Genomic DNA, 17,805 nt, shown 5'->3' with positions numbered 1-17,805 from the left:
CCACTCCACTAAATACATGAACCACCGTGGATATAAACCTGTCCAAAATTATGAGAATTCATAAACCTAAAAACACATCCTTTTTTGTTTAAAATGCAGGGAAAATATCTAAGATGGGGGGGTGGTTTGCTGGATTGACGTGAACGTAAACAACTGATGGAATGGACAAAATGTCTTCTCAAAAGCCTTTTAGCAATTTTAAAATACCACTAGCAATGTTAAGAGTTCTTAGGTATGTAATCTGACCAATTTTTGACAATATGATATTTAACATGGGCTTATAGACTATTATCAGTGCTCAAGGGGAAATTAATGCATCCATTAAAAGGTAACCAAAAGTAAAGCTAGAAATAATAGAAAAAAAAAAGTGAAACCGCAAGCAAAAAGCACAAATAATTAAAACCAATAACTAACCCTCTGAAAAGACTGCAAAAGCTTACAAGCTTATGGGAAATCCAAGAAAAGCAAGCAATACGTCAGCAATGAAAGAAGGAGATCTAACAGGATTCAGAATAAATAAATTTTTACAAACTGTATGCTAACAAGTGAAATGCAATGCTTTTATAAGAAAATGTCATAAAAATTGACTCTCAAGAAATGAAAGCAAAGCAGACTAGCCTAATAACCACAAGAATTTTTAAAAAAAATACCAAGTAACAGAAAGGCACCAAACCGTTCTATTATTCTTAAAAAAGATTTATTCATGTCAGAGAAAGAGAGTGAGTGTGCACACGCACAAGCAGGGGGGAGTGGCAGGCGGAGGGAGAAGCAGGCTCCCCGCTGAACAAGGAGCCAGATGCAGGATTCAATCCCAGGACCCTGGGATCACGACCCGAGCCGAAGGCAGATGCTTAACTGACTGAGCCACCCAGGTGTCCCTAAACTGACGGTTTTAGATGTGAGGTTATTAAACCTTCTAGGAGCAATTAGGACAAGGCTTCCCAACTCATTGTATGAGATTTAAAAATTTTGATTTTAAAATCTGACAGAGGGTGAATCTACTCCAAATGTCATTGAAATGGCAAATATATGACAATTACTGGGGACCAACAGTTGTCAATGGCTTGATGGACTATAAACTTATGGAAAATACAAGTCCTTTTTTGGGTTCCTACTGGTATATAATACAACCTTCCATAGACTTTTTTTTTTTTTTTACAAATGTCTAAACTACAAAAGGTTACTAAAATTGAGTATTCGTAAACTAATATTAGTGTTCTACTAGAAGTTACTAAGACACCAAATCTGTTATTTTACCAGGGTCGAACTATAATGCTATGTCATAATGCTACTGTGCAATGGGACAGTTTAAACCCTCTTTTAAAATTAACAGATGACCAAATATTAGAATTTTATTTTTATTTTCCCCCACAAATATTAGAATTTTAAAAAGGAAACACGAAAATCAACTGGCTCCATGTGGAACCTAGCAACTAAGAGTTAAGTAATGAAAGATAACTCTTAAAAAATTGATAAAAATCACATTCTAGAACCTACAAAATCCATAAAACAGCAATAAAGTGTTAAGACAAAGGGTCCCTTAAGAAGAAGGAAACAGAAATTTATAAAGTTTGTTAAGAAAAAATTAAAAATTTGATACTGCAATAGGCATCTTGAAAGATTATACAGAGAAATTCTCTCAGAAGGTGACATGAGATCAACATGGTAGGCGTACTAGCTATACAATAGGGTTTCCAAGAGAGAATACTTAAGTTAAAAGGAACCAAAGGAATTTTCCTGAAGCAAGAAAGAATTATCAGATTTTAAAAAGGGCCTAACCAAGTGCTATGAAAGAATACTGAAAAGAAACAGAACTAAGTACGTCCTGGTGAAATCTGTAAACTCCCACAGCAAAGAGAAAATGAAGTTACCTACAAAGGAACAAGAACCAGTTTAACATCATGGTTACCTAAAATATGTAACATTAGAAGACAATGGAGAAATGTCCACAAAATTCTGAAAGGAAAAGAAGTATGACACTTTAAAAATTACCCGAAGATGTACTCCAACAACAGTGAAACATGAATCAGAAAAGGAAAGTCAAAGAGTTACTAAAAAAGGACAATGAAAATGATGAGAAAGGGGTGATGTGAAGGCAGGTTGAAGATCTTATGTTGTCTAGTCTGGCAGAAGACAGAGTAAGAAATTTTTAATGTCAATAAAATATAAGAATAACCATTACCAAAAAAGGAGTAAAAAAGCTAGTGTAAGATTCAGAATATGAAAAAAATTAAGACACAAGACTCTAGGAAAAAGAAAAACGAACATATTGGTGATCACAAAAAAATACACCAACATAGAAAATTCTTCAAGATAAAAAAGGACAATACTTTAATAAATCATTCTGCTGAAAACGACTAAAAGCTGGATTAAACACCTAAAATATCTTTTAAAATGTGAAGAGCAGACAAAGTAAATTATAGTTAAAGGTCCAAAATAAGTCAAAACGTGAACTCACAGCCTCCGGCTTTTGTCTTAAAAGCACAGGGACACGCCTTCATTGAATAGGAACTCCGATAGAAAGGGAGTCCGTTTATGTTACAGATGGCACTAACACTAATCACATGTGATGGAACCTGCTGGAAAGTTGCTGCTTTCCAACCCATGACCAAGTCACTCCTGATAAAGGATGGGTCTTCAAGAGTCAGCCCAATTAAGAGCAGACCAGTCATTTTGGCACTGGAGGACACCTCAATCAAGGTATGACCATTGTTCGTATTTTTATAGACTCCCAGATGGTAGCTAACGGTAGCCTTAGTGGGTTGTTGGTCGATGGGCTCAAAAGTTACCACATTCAGTATCATGCCCTATCAGGCTTTCTACATTGGGAACATACTGCTGCTCAGACTTCACGTATTACAATTAAAGTCTGATGTCTCAACTCATACCAAGGCTGCCACACAGGAAGCTCATTTTTATGCCATAGCTGACTAACTTGTTCACACTTCTCAAATAAGCTATTACTCCCTGCCCTCAGCTCAACAGGTCCCATGAGACTTCCAGTGATCTCAGTCTCCAGACCCTTAAAATCTGGGCTCAGTGCATAACATCCAATGCTACTGGCCCTGGCCCAAACTCTAGCCTACCAATGTGATCTTTGCACCCGGTCCTGCTATTGGTATCATGGTCAGTGGGAATCCATACAAAGGGGTGAATACACCTTCTCTGACTAGCAAATTCATTTTATTAAGCCACTGCCCCAATCTGCTGGTGCAAGTTACTATTCCCTCACAAAGATTCAATGTTACACAAGCCTGGTCTTGGTTTATCCTTCCTGTCATGCTACTGCCAACACTTAATATAGGCCTCACTAAATGTTAGTTTCCTTTTAACTTCCAACTCTGACCTGATGTGGGTACACATTTTATTCATTCAGTCTGGGCACAGACAATGAAAACAAGGCATCACCTGGAACTTCTTATTTGTCTTACCATCTGCAGACAGCAGACCTACCACAAAAACATAATAGCCTACTTAAGCACATGCTCTTAAATTTAAAAAAGTGTACAATGGTCTCCTAAATGGGTCTGTCTTTTACCCACTTTATCTTAGTTACCCTGAACTCTCGACCTTTTAAGTCATACAACATCCTAACAAAATGCAACGAGGACCTCTCTATTCCTTTTCTAGCCGTAAAAGGAACACTTTCCATGTATGAATCTATAATAACCAAACAGAATCCCTTCTCACTTAAAGACACTGCCCCTTTTTTGATCTTGGTGCAACCTATGCTAGACTGGTGCCTGTATTTAAAGTGGGTAACAGAATGGGAGCCACTGAAAATTGAGGGCCTCTGCCCTTTCAGACTATTCTGTATGCCACAAAAAAGGTCTTTGCTAAAGTCTTTTCCCAATATAATAGTTTTAAAGGTTCACTAACTGGAGGTCCCTCTTTGTAAATGGAGGTCTCGGTGCCTGCCTGTTCCCACACCTACAATTTTATGGTTCTTCTAAAAAGTAAAGGAAGATCTTAAATTAGTTCCCAGTACTAACATTCTTAAGTAGGGATGCTAGCTCTGGATCCACCCTATACCACTACGGGACCTGGGATAACAATGCCTGTGACTTCCATAATAAACTGACACCTCCAACATGCCAAGACCTATAGATCGCAACAGGTCTGAAAATATTATGGAACATTCTGGTTCTGGTTGGCCTAGCAATGTCAGATTTGGCTCACGGCCTGAGTCTGGGAGTCTACCATTCCAACTCAATGCCAAACTACTTGGGCTCCTTTATCCCCATGCTGTGACCTCAACTGTTTGGGGATATTCAATCAGTCCATAGTTCCCAGTAAGAAATTACTCCATAACTCCTAGAGACAAAGGAATACTCAAAAATCACTTCTGTAATTATTTCTCAAATGTATAAAACCTTCCATCAAAGTTTTGGGGTTAGGCCAGGACTCCCATCAACCCAGTATCCTAGATGATGACTTCAGCACAATTGATAATCCCAGCCTCAGTGGTGACAGTCCCAAATGTTAACTGCCCCTGTAATGGGTGGCCAAATCACTCGTCACAATTCCAATGGCCCCATCAGCTGACTTTCCTTAATCTGACAGTCTCACATTTCACTTTCCATTATTCCACCATCACTGCACCAAGATTTCCCATCTTCCTCAACTTGAAAGACAGTATTTATATAATGGTAACAGAGAAGGTCACCTGAGCACTAAAACTCTAAGCAATGTTAACAGATGCCCAAGCCCAAGCAATGTTATACAAATAACTCTTGCCCCTGGGAGGTTTTCAATATTCATACTGACTATCTGCCATCCTCTGGTTAAATAACAACCACCATGGCGTTGGCATCAGCTAGTCTAGGAACAGAAGCGAGAAGGAAAGGCAGTTGGGGAAATTAGAAAGGGATACAGCTGGGTATAAAAGTGGGGTAGGAGAGTCAGAGGTTGAATTTGGGAAGAGTCAGAATCCTTATTTAGTTGGTTTTAGCATAGAACTGTTGCAGGAGGACAGCACAACCTCAACAGAGCTTCCTTACTGACTTCATGCCCTTCCTAGCCTTCCCCACCAATCCGGAGTCTAGACAGTGATGTCCCTCTTGTTGAGACTATTCTGCCCTTGCATGTCTGCTCTGATGTAATTTGGCCACTAGAGACTCCACCCTCCAAGCACCTTGGGCTACTGGATCTCCTACGACACAACTCCCGTTCAGCAAGGTCAAACTCTACTCCATCAACTGCTCCCTTCTAATCCATTCACCCTGATCTGTGTCTTATGGGTATTTAGTATCCAGGTATCCTAGATCCAACCAGAATGTCCAGCTTGTTCATCAAGTCTTGCCACAAAGGGGAGCACTGGGCCATCTTTTTATCTTTTATATTGGGCTGCATCACCATCTTTGGTATAATGGGCACAAGATTAGGTTTTTTTATTTGTGACATAGACGCTTCCTCTAGAGGCTACCCAAACAATGGCACAACTCCTGGCCAACCACATAAACCAAACAGCTCAAGTCTTAGAAGCCCTTAATGAGGTCAAAAGAAGTCTAGTTGCTATAATTGGTAAAAAGACTGGGGCTGCCTGGGTGGCTCAGTTGGTTGAGCGTCCAACTCTTGGTTTCAGCTCATGTCACAATCTTGCGGTCGTGGGATCAAGCCTTGCATTGGGCTCCACACCGAGCGCAAGTCTTCTTGAGATTCTTTCCCCCTTCCCTCCCCACTCCACTGCCCGCTTGTGCACGTGTGTGCACTTTCTCTAAAATAAATAAAAAAATAAAATCTTAAAACAGATTGGTATTAAACTTATTTTAAGGTGGCGTTTGTGCCTTAAAGGGGACTTCCTGCTGCATGTGGGTCAATAATACAGCTAAGGTATCCAGAATAGTTCAAATAAAACAACAACAAAAAAATGAACAGCCAACTACATCAAAAAATGTGCCAAGAGATTCTCAGGCCCCCATTAATTTCTTTTCCTGGCTGTCTCCTTCTGGCTACAGTGAAAGGCTCTACACTATCATTTATGGAGCTACAATAATAATTGTTGGCCTAATTATTTTGAGTTGACTTTGCAAATTTGGTCCCTCTCAAGTACAAGTTATTTACAGTAAATCAGGAAGGTTACTATGCTGATTCAAACAGCAAGGATGAATTAAGACTCTAGAGAAGGAATTTTGACCTCCGCTAAGTTTGCTTTAGTGCTCTAAGTCTCATTTCTGGCTTCCTGTGTCATTCTGAGGGCTCACCTGCTCCCTGCCTCCACCCCATAAGCACACATGTCCTCTTGCTGCCTCCTTTAAACTTCCCCTTGATGACTGTGCACTTGCTTTTCTCTGTTTGGGGGCTTTCTCCCAGAGAGAGCCATCCTTCTTCCCTGCATCTTAACTTGGGACTTCTCTACCTGTGTAACAAATCTTCAATCATACCAAAGACTAAGGTCATAAGTTCTGCCATATGAACCTAAACTTGGGAGGGTGTCTCTCCATGTCAAGATGGAGTTGCTATAGTATAAGGGAATACTTCCTCAACCTGATAAAGAGGAACAAAACCTTCTGCTAACCTCAAATTTAGTGGTGAAATACTGAATGCTTTCCCCTGAGCTCAGGAACAAAGTGAAGAGGCCCATTCTCACCACCTCTATTTCGCACTGTATTGGAAATCTTTGCCAATGCAGTAAGACATAAAAAGCAAAATGATTATTAAAAAAAGAACTATTCCATGAGAGATGATGGACTCTGAAAAACAAACTGAGGGTTCTAGAGGGGAGGGGGGTAGGGGGATGGGTTAGCCTGGTGATGGGTATTGAGGAGGGCACGTTCTGCATGGAGCACTGGGTGTTATGAACAAACAATGAATCATGGAACACTGCACCAAAAACTAATGATGTAATATATGGTGATTAACATAACAATAAAAAATTTAAAAAAAAATAAAAAAAGAACTATTTGTAGATGAGAGGACTATACAGAATATCTTAAGAAATTAACAAAGCAATTATGAACTACTAAGTGAATTTAGCAAGGTCACAGGATACAAACTTAAAAGATAAAAACCTGAATCTGCTTCAGCAAGGGAATAAGTACCTGAATTATAATAGCCAAAACTACTCCCTCCAGATACCCCAAAGTATTAAAAAAAACATGTGCTACTGGTACAAGGAGGTGTTCTCTGTTTCTATACTTCCCACTACATTCCTTTAATTTTAAGGAGAATTCTAGAAACTGACGTATCTCACTGTCCTGAGTATGTATGGCACTCAATAAATGGCAGTTAATAAAAATGAGGTTTTAACAACAGCAATACAGAGTATTGCCAACATAAAATTGCAAGGCATTTTTACAAATAATTACAAAGTACCCACAGCTTCCCAAACTGCATTTTTTACAGCAAGAAACAATTTTCTATATTACAGTTTGTGGATCTGACATTCAATTCTAAGAATGGAAACCATGCTGACTGAATTTTCCAGACCAAGACGGGGACTAACCATTGAATAAAGACATGCTTATTACACTTGCAATGTTAAGTACAGCACAATGTACAATATTACTTATCACAAATGATTTATAATATACTGCTTGTAGAAGGTATATTTGGCATTCAAGAAATGGATATTTGAAACTGAATTCTGACCTTTATTTCATCACCAACTAGAAAGATACGTAACACAGAGGACAAATGTGGACAGTAAAACCCTATAAGGATATAAAATACACAGAGAACTCTGCCAGGTTATTCCAGCTTGGTATAGCCAACTATCAATACCACTTACCTAGGAGGAAGAGTGACGGGCCATAGTATTCTGCATTACTGATGATGTGCTTCAGGGAGGTAGGGAGAGAACCATCCATCACTAAGAGAAAAGAAAGGTGAACATCAAGGAGAATATGATCAGTCCAGAAGTAGTTTGACGGGTAGAGATGATGGAGCAATATATTATATATACCACCACTGTGGTAAACAAACTCCTGTGTTGATTCCAGTCTAATGGTTTCTACTTCACTCCTCCTCATATTCTATTATTTATTCTTTGTCCATGAAATAGCCTCTTAACAGTGGGTCAGAGAACAAAAGAATACAGACAAAGACAAAGTGGAGTAGCAGGCTGGAAGTGAGCACAGAGTCAAAAGCTGAAAAAGGAAAAAAAATGGGTGAATCATTATGAAAATAGCTAGAGAATCCTTAGGTCTAGGAAAAGTGACACTAAATGACTAAAAGCTATTCGAAATGGCATGCCTTTTCTTAAGCCTATTACAAGAGTAGCATCAGTATCAAAAGAACTAATCTTTGGAGAGAGTCAAACATCCTTTAAGAAAGAATTTAAAATCAAATACCATGTCGTATGCCATCTGAGAAAGCAGGGTCTTGAATGGCCTTCTTGAGGAAATTCAACATGGATTTGAGAAGTGCTGCTCTTTGTGGAATACACTGGACTCCTGGCAAGGGAGAAAGATGGAGGATTATACTGAGTTCACCATTAGACCACAATGAGCAGGCACATAAAACAATTTTTTAAGAGATGCATATACACTATATCAACACTAGCAGACATTCGAAGTGAGATCTCTGGATGTTGGGAAGCTTTGAAAACTGGGAAAATAAATCACCAAGAACTACACAAAACTAATACTAAAATGAAAAGACTGAAGTAAAAGTGCAAGTAAAAAGATTAACTCTCTGATCCTCAATTTCTGTTTTAGATACTATCTGATCTGACATGGCTGCTTTGATAAAATAATGTGTGAACAGTTGGAAAACTATGAAATAAATGTTAATATGAGAAAATGGACACCAGAATGGCAAAGTAACACGTATAGTCCTAAGAAGCAAACCACCAAGTGTACCACTGAAGCTGCTCCCAAAGTACCTTCTTGACTAGTTTAGTAATTCAGCGTGAAAGACTGGGTATCTACTTGTCTACCCACCAGGACGGGGGCCAGGGCCAGAGCCAGAAGAGAGACTAGTGCTGCTGCTAGAACTTGATGCCCTTAATTCAACATCTAGCCGGTGCTCCATAGAGATGGATGAGCCTGGACTACTTTCCATAGTCACATCTGCAACTAAAGTAAAAGTTATGATAAAGAAACTAGTTAGAATAAAAGCACCACCAAAAGAACGATTGAGGATTTTTTTTTCCATTAAGGAGAGATAAATGATATAAAAATGGTGACAGATTATGGTACTGAAACCCGAAATAAAAATGTTAAGCTTTCCAAAAACAAATAGAAAGATATTTAACAGCACTAGTTATTTAAGACACGCAAGTTAAAAACAATCCTTCAAAAGAAATCCCCTTCAATATTTCTCAGCCACCAATGTGGGAGGAAAAATAGTGGTAAGTAAAACATGCAATTTCACACACTACTGGCGGGTAGCAGACTGTACGTAGAGCTTTTTCTAATTTTAATGAAGTACAAGATAATTCTTACAATTTGTAAAATATAATTAAGCTCCAATAGTAATAAACCATTGTTTATATTTTGAAATACTTTCTTCCAATCTTTTTATACATATACAAACATACATACTTGTGCCTACTTATATACAGGAAGCACAAACTCATAGTTTTGTAACCATTTTATTGAATATAAAATTTTCTCTACAAATACATCAGAATCACCTAGATTGGTTGTTAAAAATGTGGATTTCCTGGGGTGCCTGGGTGGCTCAGTTGTTTAAGCATCTGACTCGTTTTCAGCTCAGGTCATGATCTCAGGGTTGTGGGATCATGCCCCAAGTAGGGCTCTGCACTCAGCAGGGAGCCTGTTTGAGATTCTCTCTCTTCCTCTGCTGTCCCTGCTTGTACATGCTCTAAATAAAATCTTTAAAAAAATTTTTAAAAACATGGATTTTCCTGGTCTTTACTTGCACACTTAACTGAATCAAGCATTGCAGATGGGGTCTACAACTTTTTAAAAATTTTATGTATTTTGAGAGAGAGTGCACGAGTGCACAAGTGGGGGGAGGAGGAGAGGGAGAGAATCTCAAGCAGACTCCACAATGAGTGCACAATCTGATGTGAGGCTCAATCTCACGATCCTGAGATCATGACCTGAGCTGAAATTAAGAGTTGGATACTTAACCAATTGAGCCACCCAGGCACCCTTGAGATCTACATCTTTAGCAAGCACTTTTAATTTATTCTTATGCATATTCAAGTTTGACAACACCTGATTTATAATAAACAGTGTGGTTTTTTTTTTTTTAAAGATTTATTTGAGAGAGAGAGAATGAGAGATAGAGAGCACGAGAGGGAAGAGGGTCAGAGGGAGAAGCAGACTCCCTGCTGAGCAGGGAGCCCGATGTGGGACTCGATCCCGGGACTCCAGGATCATGACCTGAGCCGAAGGCAGTCGCTTAACCAACTGAGCCACCCAGGCGCCCAAACAGTGTGGCTTTTAAACAGTCTTCTATTTAGATGTCATATTTTAATCAACACTCTGGGATCTCACCCATTAACTCAAATGCCAGCTTGCCCACAATAAACCAGAGATAGAAATTGGGTAAAGGAGTTTCTAGGGACAGCAATGCATGTAAATAACTGTGTTCAGAAAAAAAAACAGAGAAAAAGGAACAGCTTCCTATGGGTATTGAGTATCAAGAATGAAAGCATTATAAATTTTAGTACCTTTATCATAAGCATGAAACAGATTCATGTAATGACATCCTAGGTCAGCAAGATAAGAATTTAAATTCTAAGAAAGCTGTTTTGGGGAATTTTTTCTTTATTACTATTATCATGAACTATGCATGGGGGGCAGGGAGATTAAAAAAAAAACACACACATGATGATGCACCCAAAGATTAAGAATATCTGGTTGCCTAGCTTTTTGACTTCATGATTTAAAACATGTTGCCTATTCAACTTCTTCACCTCTCCTCTTCCTTCTCAAAATAGTTTGATAGTTTCATAAGGTCCCTAATGAGTCTACATTCTCCTTATCTTTCCCAAACACATATCTAAATACCTACAATATTATCAGGCACTGTTGAAGAAAGAGCAGTGAATAAAACAGTATCCTGATCTCATGGAGCTTACATTTTAGTGGGAATAAGAAGATAATGAACCAATACTTAGAAAACAGCTATTAAGTTTTGAAATAAAACAGATTAACATCCCATAGTGACTGGGGGGGCTCTACTGCAGCTCTACTATCTGCTTCACCTTCCATCACTATTCCCAACAAACTTGTGCCTCCTCCTTTTATAATTATCCTCATGAAAAACAATATACAAATCATTTACGTAGAAAAACACTGTTCTGTTGCTGAAAATACACACTTAAGTCACTTGTGCACTTTGGAATTTATGAGGAGGAAGAATGAAAATTCTTACTGAAAATGAAAATTCTGACTTAGTAACTGTTAATTACCATCCATATCAGTTTCCATTTCTTCTCCTTCTTGTGCAGTACTGGGTCTCTGGATCTTTGGCTTGATCACAAATGGACATTCTTTTCGACACAAATCTACTTCATGCTACAATCAAGGGAAAAGTAGTAAGAAAATCCTACATATATACCAGGAGTTAAAAATAATTATAATGAAAGAATGTCACAGGCAGATTATAAAACTGGTTTCTAAAAACAGAAAAGGGCTAAGATGGCTCTTTAGGGTTATCAGGATACTTCCTAGGCTCAGGTCTTACTGGGTATGTCTACGCAAAGTGCTCCCTGCATAATAATACCTCAAGTCTATAAATGAAGATAGAAAGTCCACTATGGGATTGAAAAGCTGCCATGTCCAGGTTGGTGATGAGGTCAACCACTCTGACGGCTCTGGTGACAAATGTTATCTGGTCCTGTTCATCACCAAGAAACTTTATGACCTATTGAGGAGAGAAAAAAAGAGCCAATCAAATGAAAAGATATAAAACTGTGAATAATTCTTTTGGAAACATGCAGTCTAGGGTCTCAAGGAGGCAAGTACAGTGTGGGAGAAAAGAAACGTGTTTGTCAAATGATAGCTCTATTACTTCCGGGACTCAACCTCCTAAGATAATGGGGACATAAAATTACTTTTCAGGATTAAATAAAATATTCAGGGAGAAAAAAGCTGGTGTGTCCAGTGCCAAGCACAAAGTAAAGCCAATTACCTTAATAGCACAATTTACAAAGTACCTTTACATATTTTTTCTTTAGGGTAACAGCCTAAGGTCATGATAAGATATGGTTAGTCATGACTAGTACCTGGAGCCTCCTGACTCTCAGACCATGCTAGACTGATCAATTCTTATTAATGGAGATAGCTGCACTTAAAAGTTGTTAATGAGACAGATAACTAGAATGCCAAACTAGAAAAATTAAGAATAACATTTTCTGGGTAAACTTCTTATGCTATCTGCTCTCACTATTAACCATTCCAAACCTGTAACTCTACACCCTGCTCTTAGTTGATTTCCCCACAAATGTATTTAAAAAAAAAAAAAAAGCAGAGCACCTTCAATAAGGCTTCCATCATTCCACAGGAGACCAAGGCTTCACCACCAGCATCATAGCTGGCCAGATGGTATAAAAAAGAAAAGAGAGCAGTGGCAAACTGGTGAGGGTATGGATCCATGGAAGGATCTATGTGGGAGGTTGGGAGAGAGAGAAAAAAAGTAAGCTCAGAATTTAATGTTAAGATGGAAAGATGTTAAACAAAGACTGACAAAAGCAAGGGTGAAGTTCTTGCTACCTAAAGTAACAATCATCAAAACTTACCAATCATGGCCTGGATACAGTTCCGCACAAGTACCGGCAAAAATCCATGGTAAGAGGCAGTTCCAGTACAGTCAATAATACTGCTGAGTTTGGGAGTTCTCTCCAAGTGGACAATTGATGTTAATGTTCGTAAAGAAGCAGCTTTAATCTCCTATGAAAATGGAAGGTAAACACGTGATGTATTAAATAAGTAGTAGATGACTGGGGGCACCTGGGTGGCTCAGTCAGTTAAGTGTCCAAATCTTGATTTCCGCTCAGGTCATGATCTCAGGGTCATGAGACTGAGCCCCGTGCTCAGTACAGAGTCTGCTTGAGATCCTCTCCCTCTGCACCTCCCCCCCCTCACTCTCTCTAAATAAAAAAAATAAATCTAAAAAAAAAAAGGTAGATGATTGAACAAAGTTGCTAATACCCAGAACTCAAAATTAAAGTCATTCTACTGATAATGGTTTGGGGTAGAGGTCTGTTGAGAATAACACTGAAAATCCAGCACTTAACTCTGCAGCTAAATATCCAAAGGAGGAAGAAGTAAAAGAGCTAAGCTTCCGTCTTGGGGTTCATTCTAAACCCCTGGGAAAAACCAAAAGGAAAATAAATATACATGAGCCTGACATACACAGGAGAATGTTAATACTTACCATAAGCTGCTTATCTGTTATCTGAAGGACATCTACCAATTCCTCTATCAACCCATTATACAAGATACTGTTTGCTGACTCCTGCAAGGCATTGGAATACACTGCAAAAGGAGAAATAAACACTTTAGGCAAGAAGGCAGTGGTCAAGCCACTGCCTAATGACAAACCTTTTGGCACCTACTGGTTCTGGGAAAAGATTCCCTTCCAACCAGCATTGGAGGGCAGAATCACTGAATTCTAGAAGACTGATCAAATATGGTGGTAAGCCCTAAATATTCTCCAAACTACAGACTCTTCTATTAGTACTGGTTGTCATGAGCAAGGATTTTTGGGAATGGAAGTATGAAGAGAAAGTGAAGAGTTAATTTTTTATAATATCACTACTTGATATAATAACTATTATGCCTTGGATATAGACTTGCATTTTCGTCTCTTCATGTGCTGCTTCTGTTTTTCACTGGAAACACTTATACAGGCTGTAAAGAACAGAATTTGGACTACTGCAGACTAAGTCAGAACCATATGACACTGTGGAGTAAAAGGTGAGAATGAGTGTAATCCACTTTCAATGTATCCCACACAGAGGTAATAGTAGACACAGTCTCCTGAAGTACAAACTAAGGGATTTGAGCACATTCATTTAGTTTAACAAACATGTATCCACTAACGCCCCAGAAGTTATGCTAGGTGTGAGTACAAAAAGAAGAGTTATGAATTTCACTTCAAGGAACTCAGTTTAAAAGAGGAGACAAACAAGTAATAACGTAACTAAAGCTGGTAATATTAACAGCAGCTACCATTTTATACCTTCTATGTGCCTAGCTTGTGCTAGGTGCTTTACAGGTTTTCATTTAACCCTTGTATCAGCCTATAAGGTAAGTGCAGTCCCAATATTAAATGAAGAAACAGGCCAAAAGCATAAACACGTAGCTAATCATCTGCAGAATCCGGATGAGAGCCCAGGACTGATTCCAAAACCAGTGTCCTTTCTATTACCCTAAAGTAAAATGCACAGTATTGACTTAATGAATACCTTGAAAATTAACTTCGAAATATACTACTGACGGGACAGAAGAGGAAGATGAAATGGCAAGAGGAAGAATAGGGGCCAGGAGAGAGGACTACCTGAACATCCATCTAAAAGAAAAAGGGCCAAAATCAAGACTAAACCCAAGTGATATAGGTCTGTAAGTATTACACTGTTTTCTAATACAACATTAAGGAGCTCAAGAATGATGAATACAGTGAACATTAGAAATGTAGGCATAATTTTACAATTTAACTTGCCACCTAGATAACTACAATAAGCCTCACAGGAACAAAGACACAGATGAAGCGCAAAGGAAATCATGTCTAAATTGCCTAATCAGGGCCTGTTAATTGTAGTGTTATTCTCTTACCTAATATAGATATTGCATGCAGCCTGGCTTGAACAGCTTGCAATCGTTTCCTGTGATTAGAAAAGCCATGGGCCAGCCGTATGTGTGTAAATAACAGCATCTGTAGGAATACAAGACCTAAATTAGGAAACCAATGAAAACGGTGAATGTACTTTCTGAGGGCTAAATCTTACCTATTGGGATATTTGGTAAAATGGTTTACTGTTGCTATTTGTTAAGGTGTCAAACAGAACAGTTCTACTCTGAGGTTATCTGACAAAATGAGAGCCACAAAACACAGGCTCAGAGAATCCCAATATCCCACCATAAGCCAAGAACTATCACTATACTGATAGGCAACAAGCTTAAGACATTTGGCACAAGTTCTGATTGTTATTAATCAAATCAAATATTTTATCACTGTAACAATGAAAAAAAAACCAGACCTAAATGTTTTCTCCTTTCGTCTGTAAAGTGTTGAGATACTAACACTAGATTTGCATGAGTAAAGCAGCTTAAGTCTTCCTCAATCTCTCCTAAGAACCTACCTAGAAAGTTAGTAGGTGTTGGCCTCATAAAAGATGAGGAAATGAAGGCTCACAGAGGCTACTTTACCCATGATCTGACTCCTTTCCTTCTGATATGCTGTCTCCCAGCCCAGCAAGTATCACTAATCTACATGGATAACAACCACACCCTTTAGATAAATATTAGGACCTATCATACCTGCTTATCCTTAGGAATGCTGTACATTTTGGTAAGAGATTCCATGATTTCAGAAGGGCTTTCTGAAATCTACATCAGAAAAAAATTGGTTAGGAACAAAAAGTAAACTGAATGTTAGGAAACTAGCCAACAGTCAAATATTTCTCTTACCTTGTCAAGTTGCTCTATGTGAATATAATGTAGTGTGTTACTACTCGTCTGAAATTAAAAAGATAGAGTTGTTAGAAGTCACTGTTAATACCTTAGCTTCCCTTTCCATAAGACTAAAAGAGAGCTGTCTGAAAACCAAGATGTCACCCTAGGTTGAAGCCTAACTGAATGCTCTTAAAACCAAGGTAACTTCAGAGTCCCCCAAAATACCCATTTTATATATAGGCTATTTTCAAGAAAGCTTTGAAGACAATAGTATCAAAATATAATGCACATAGTCAGACACATTTAATATTCTTTATCCTTTTTACAAGTTTTGTTATTTTTAACTGAAGTATAATTAATATACACTGTTATATTTGTTTCAAGTATACAGTATAGTGATTCAGCACTGCCACACATTACTCAGTGCTCATCACGGTAAGTGTACTTTTAATCCCCTTTATTTCACCCACCCCTCTACCCACCTCCACTCCAGCAACCACCAGTTTGTTCTCTGTATTTGTCTTTCTCTTCCTTATCCCTTTTTAAGCCTAACTAACTTAATTCCCACAGCCTCTGCATTCACAGCAAAGACCAAATCCATGAAAATGGTTTCCACTCTAGACATGTACTATAGCTGTTTTCAAGGAGCCATAATCTAGAAAGATTATTATGCTATAGGTAGGGAAAAAATCTTATTCACTAAAGCTTATGAACAAAACTGAATTTTAGTGTCTCCTCAAAGAATATGGAATGACTAGATAATTAAAGCAGGACCCTGTAAGCAATATATAGACTTCTTACAAACTGGCTAATAGAGAAAACTGAGTGATCACTATCCAGACTATTAAACTGAATGTTGGAATTCTCAACTGAGACAGAGAAAAATGCACAAGACATGGCAATGCCTCATAGGGGAGTCCTGTCTTTCAGTAGCTCCAATATAAGATCCAAACTATGAAGAGTTATTCCTGAGAAGCTGCTAGATATATTTAACTTGGGAGGGCAGCAATGCAGCTCAAAACCATCCTCTCATTTAACTGAGTCGTCCTAGAAGTCCATCACAGACTCTATCAGAACAAGTCTGAATGAGACTCACCCTTTTCTCGATTTTGACCTCGGCCCCAGGGTCTGCATAGAATTCAAAGTGTAGTGTAGTTGCACTGGGTGGGTATTTCTGTGTATAAAGCACATGAAATAATCAGATACCATCTTCTCCCCAAATCTTCCTTCAAAGTCCTAACCATTTGTCCAACTCATTGTAGCAGCAGAATGAGCAGTGTAGTCAGCAGCTATAGTGCCTTCACCCCTCGTCTTAGCAGAGCTCAGATGTCCTATAACAACACAAAATCAGGAGGATGGAGCCCAGAGCTCCAAAAGCCTTCACATTTCTTATTAAGTTATCAGTTGCTCTTTCTTTCAAGAGATCAATTCTGACTGTAGCTATTTTCAAGAGGAAAAAGAGAGGCAAGTCTGCCAAGCAATAATGAATAAGAATCCAAGAAAGGACGGAGAACAAATACAAGGGTCTAGGTACTAACTTGGGAATAGAAAAGAACATTCTTATGGAAACTTTAGTGTATACCATCACCTTTTGAAATATTTTATTCAAACTATGCTTCATTAGTGTACCTTCTTAATTCTTCAAATACTCCCTTTCATACCATTCTACACCACTTCCCATGGTATCAAAATGCTTTTCTGCACAGGTAAATACCAAGTCAATATGAACCAGACCCTGACAACGAATCCTCTTTAACTCTAGAAAAGCAAAGACAAAATTAAGATGACAACAGCATGCCCATTAGAATGAGTCCTTAAAAGAAACCAATAGCATGGTTGCTTCTGAGAATGGAGAATTACTGAATATAATAAAGTTATTAATTATATTTACATAATACATGCATTTTAAAAATTGATTATTGTATACAATTTTGAAATTGCATGCATATGTATTTTTAAAAACATGCATATGTATTACTTCCTTTTAAAGTACACATATTTTTCAAAGTCTCACTGATATACCAAATATCAATAAATAAAAGGATGTGCGATTTCTTAACACAGACTGGGCCCAAGACAGCGTACAAACTTAGTAGAGTGTATCATACTGTTTTGACAAGGGGTAAAGAACAAGCTTGATATACAAAAGGAGGCTCAGAATTAACCAACTTTAAGATGAAAGTCATTTTCTCATAATTAGAATTCCAAACTGAATACTCTTTAAGATTTATGTAGCTTTATTAAAGAGATAATACTTACCTCCCGTATT

General features: G+C 38.2%; 1 protein-coding gene across 12 annotated transcripts in view; it reads right to left on the bottom strand.

Moving 5' to 3' along the window:
* HUWE1 (HECT, UBA and WWE domain containing E3 ubiquitin protein ligase 1) overlaps positions 1-17,805 on the bottom strand; it is a 162,969-nt gene that overhangs the window by 81,009 nt on the left and 64,155 nt on the right. For 9 of the 12 annotated variants that reach the window (XM_027609586.1, XM_027609589.1, XM_027609595.2 and 6 more), the window contains 12 exons: positions 16,633-16,710; positions 15,552-15,599; positions 15,402-15,470; positions 14,697-14,796; positions 13,297-13,418; positions 12,659-12,809; positions 12,396-12,523; positions 11,644-11,784; positions 11,330-11,435; positions 8,883-9,017; positions 8,292-8,393; positions 7,730-7,810 (listed from right to left, as the gene is read on the bottom strand). In XM_027609586.1, the coding sequence (XP_027465387.1) occupies positions 7,730-7,810; positions 8,292-8,393; positions 8,883-9,017; positions 11,330-11,435; positions 11,644-11,784; positions 12,396-12,523; positions 12,659-12,809; positions 13,297-13,418; positions 14,697-14,796; positions 15,402-15,470; positions 15,552-15,599; positions 16,633-16,710 (1,261 nt within the window). The remainder of the gene's footprint in view (positions 1-7,729; positions 7,811-8,291; positions 8,394-8,882; positions 9,018-11,329; positions 11,436-11,643; positions 11,785-12,395; positions 12,524-12,658; positions 12,810-13,296; positions 13,419-14,696; positions 14,797-15,401; positions 15,471-15,551; positions 15,600-16,632; positions 16,711-17,805) is intronic. The other 3 variants (XM_027609597.2, XM_027609591.2, XM_027609592.1) reach the window with 1 other exon arrangement.

This window comes from Zalophus californianus, chromosome X (genome assembly GCF_009762305.2).
Source record: "Zalophus californianus isolate mZalCal1 chromosome X, mZalCal1.pri.v2, whole genome shotgun sequence".
Classification (NCBI taxonomy): domain Eukaryota; kingdom Metazoa; phylum Chordata; class Mammalia; order Carnivora; family Otariidae; genus Zalophus; species Zalophus californianus.
This window is presented reverse-complemented; position numbering and strand designations above follow the sequence as displayed.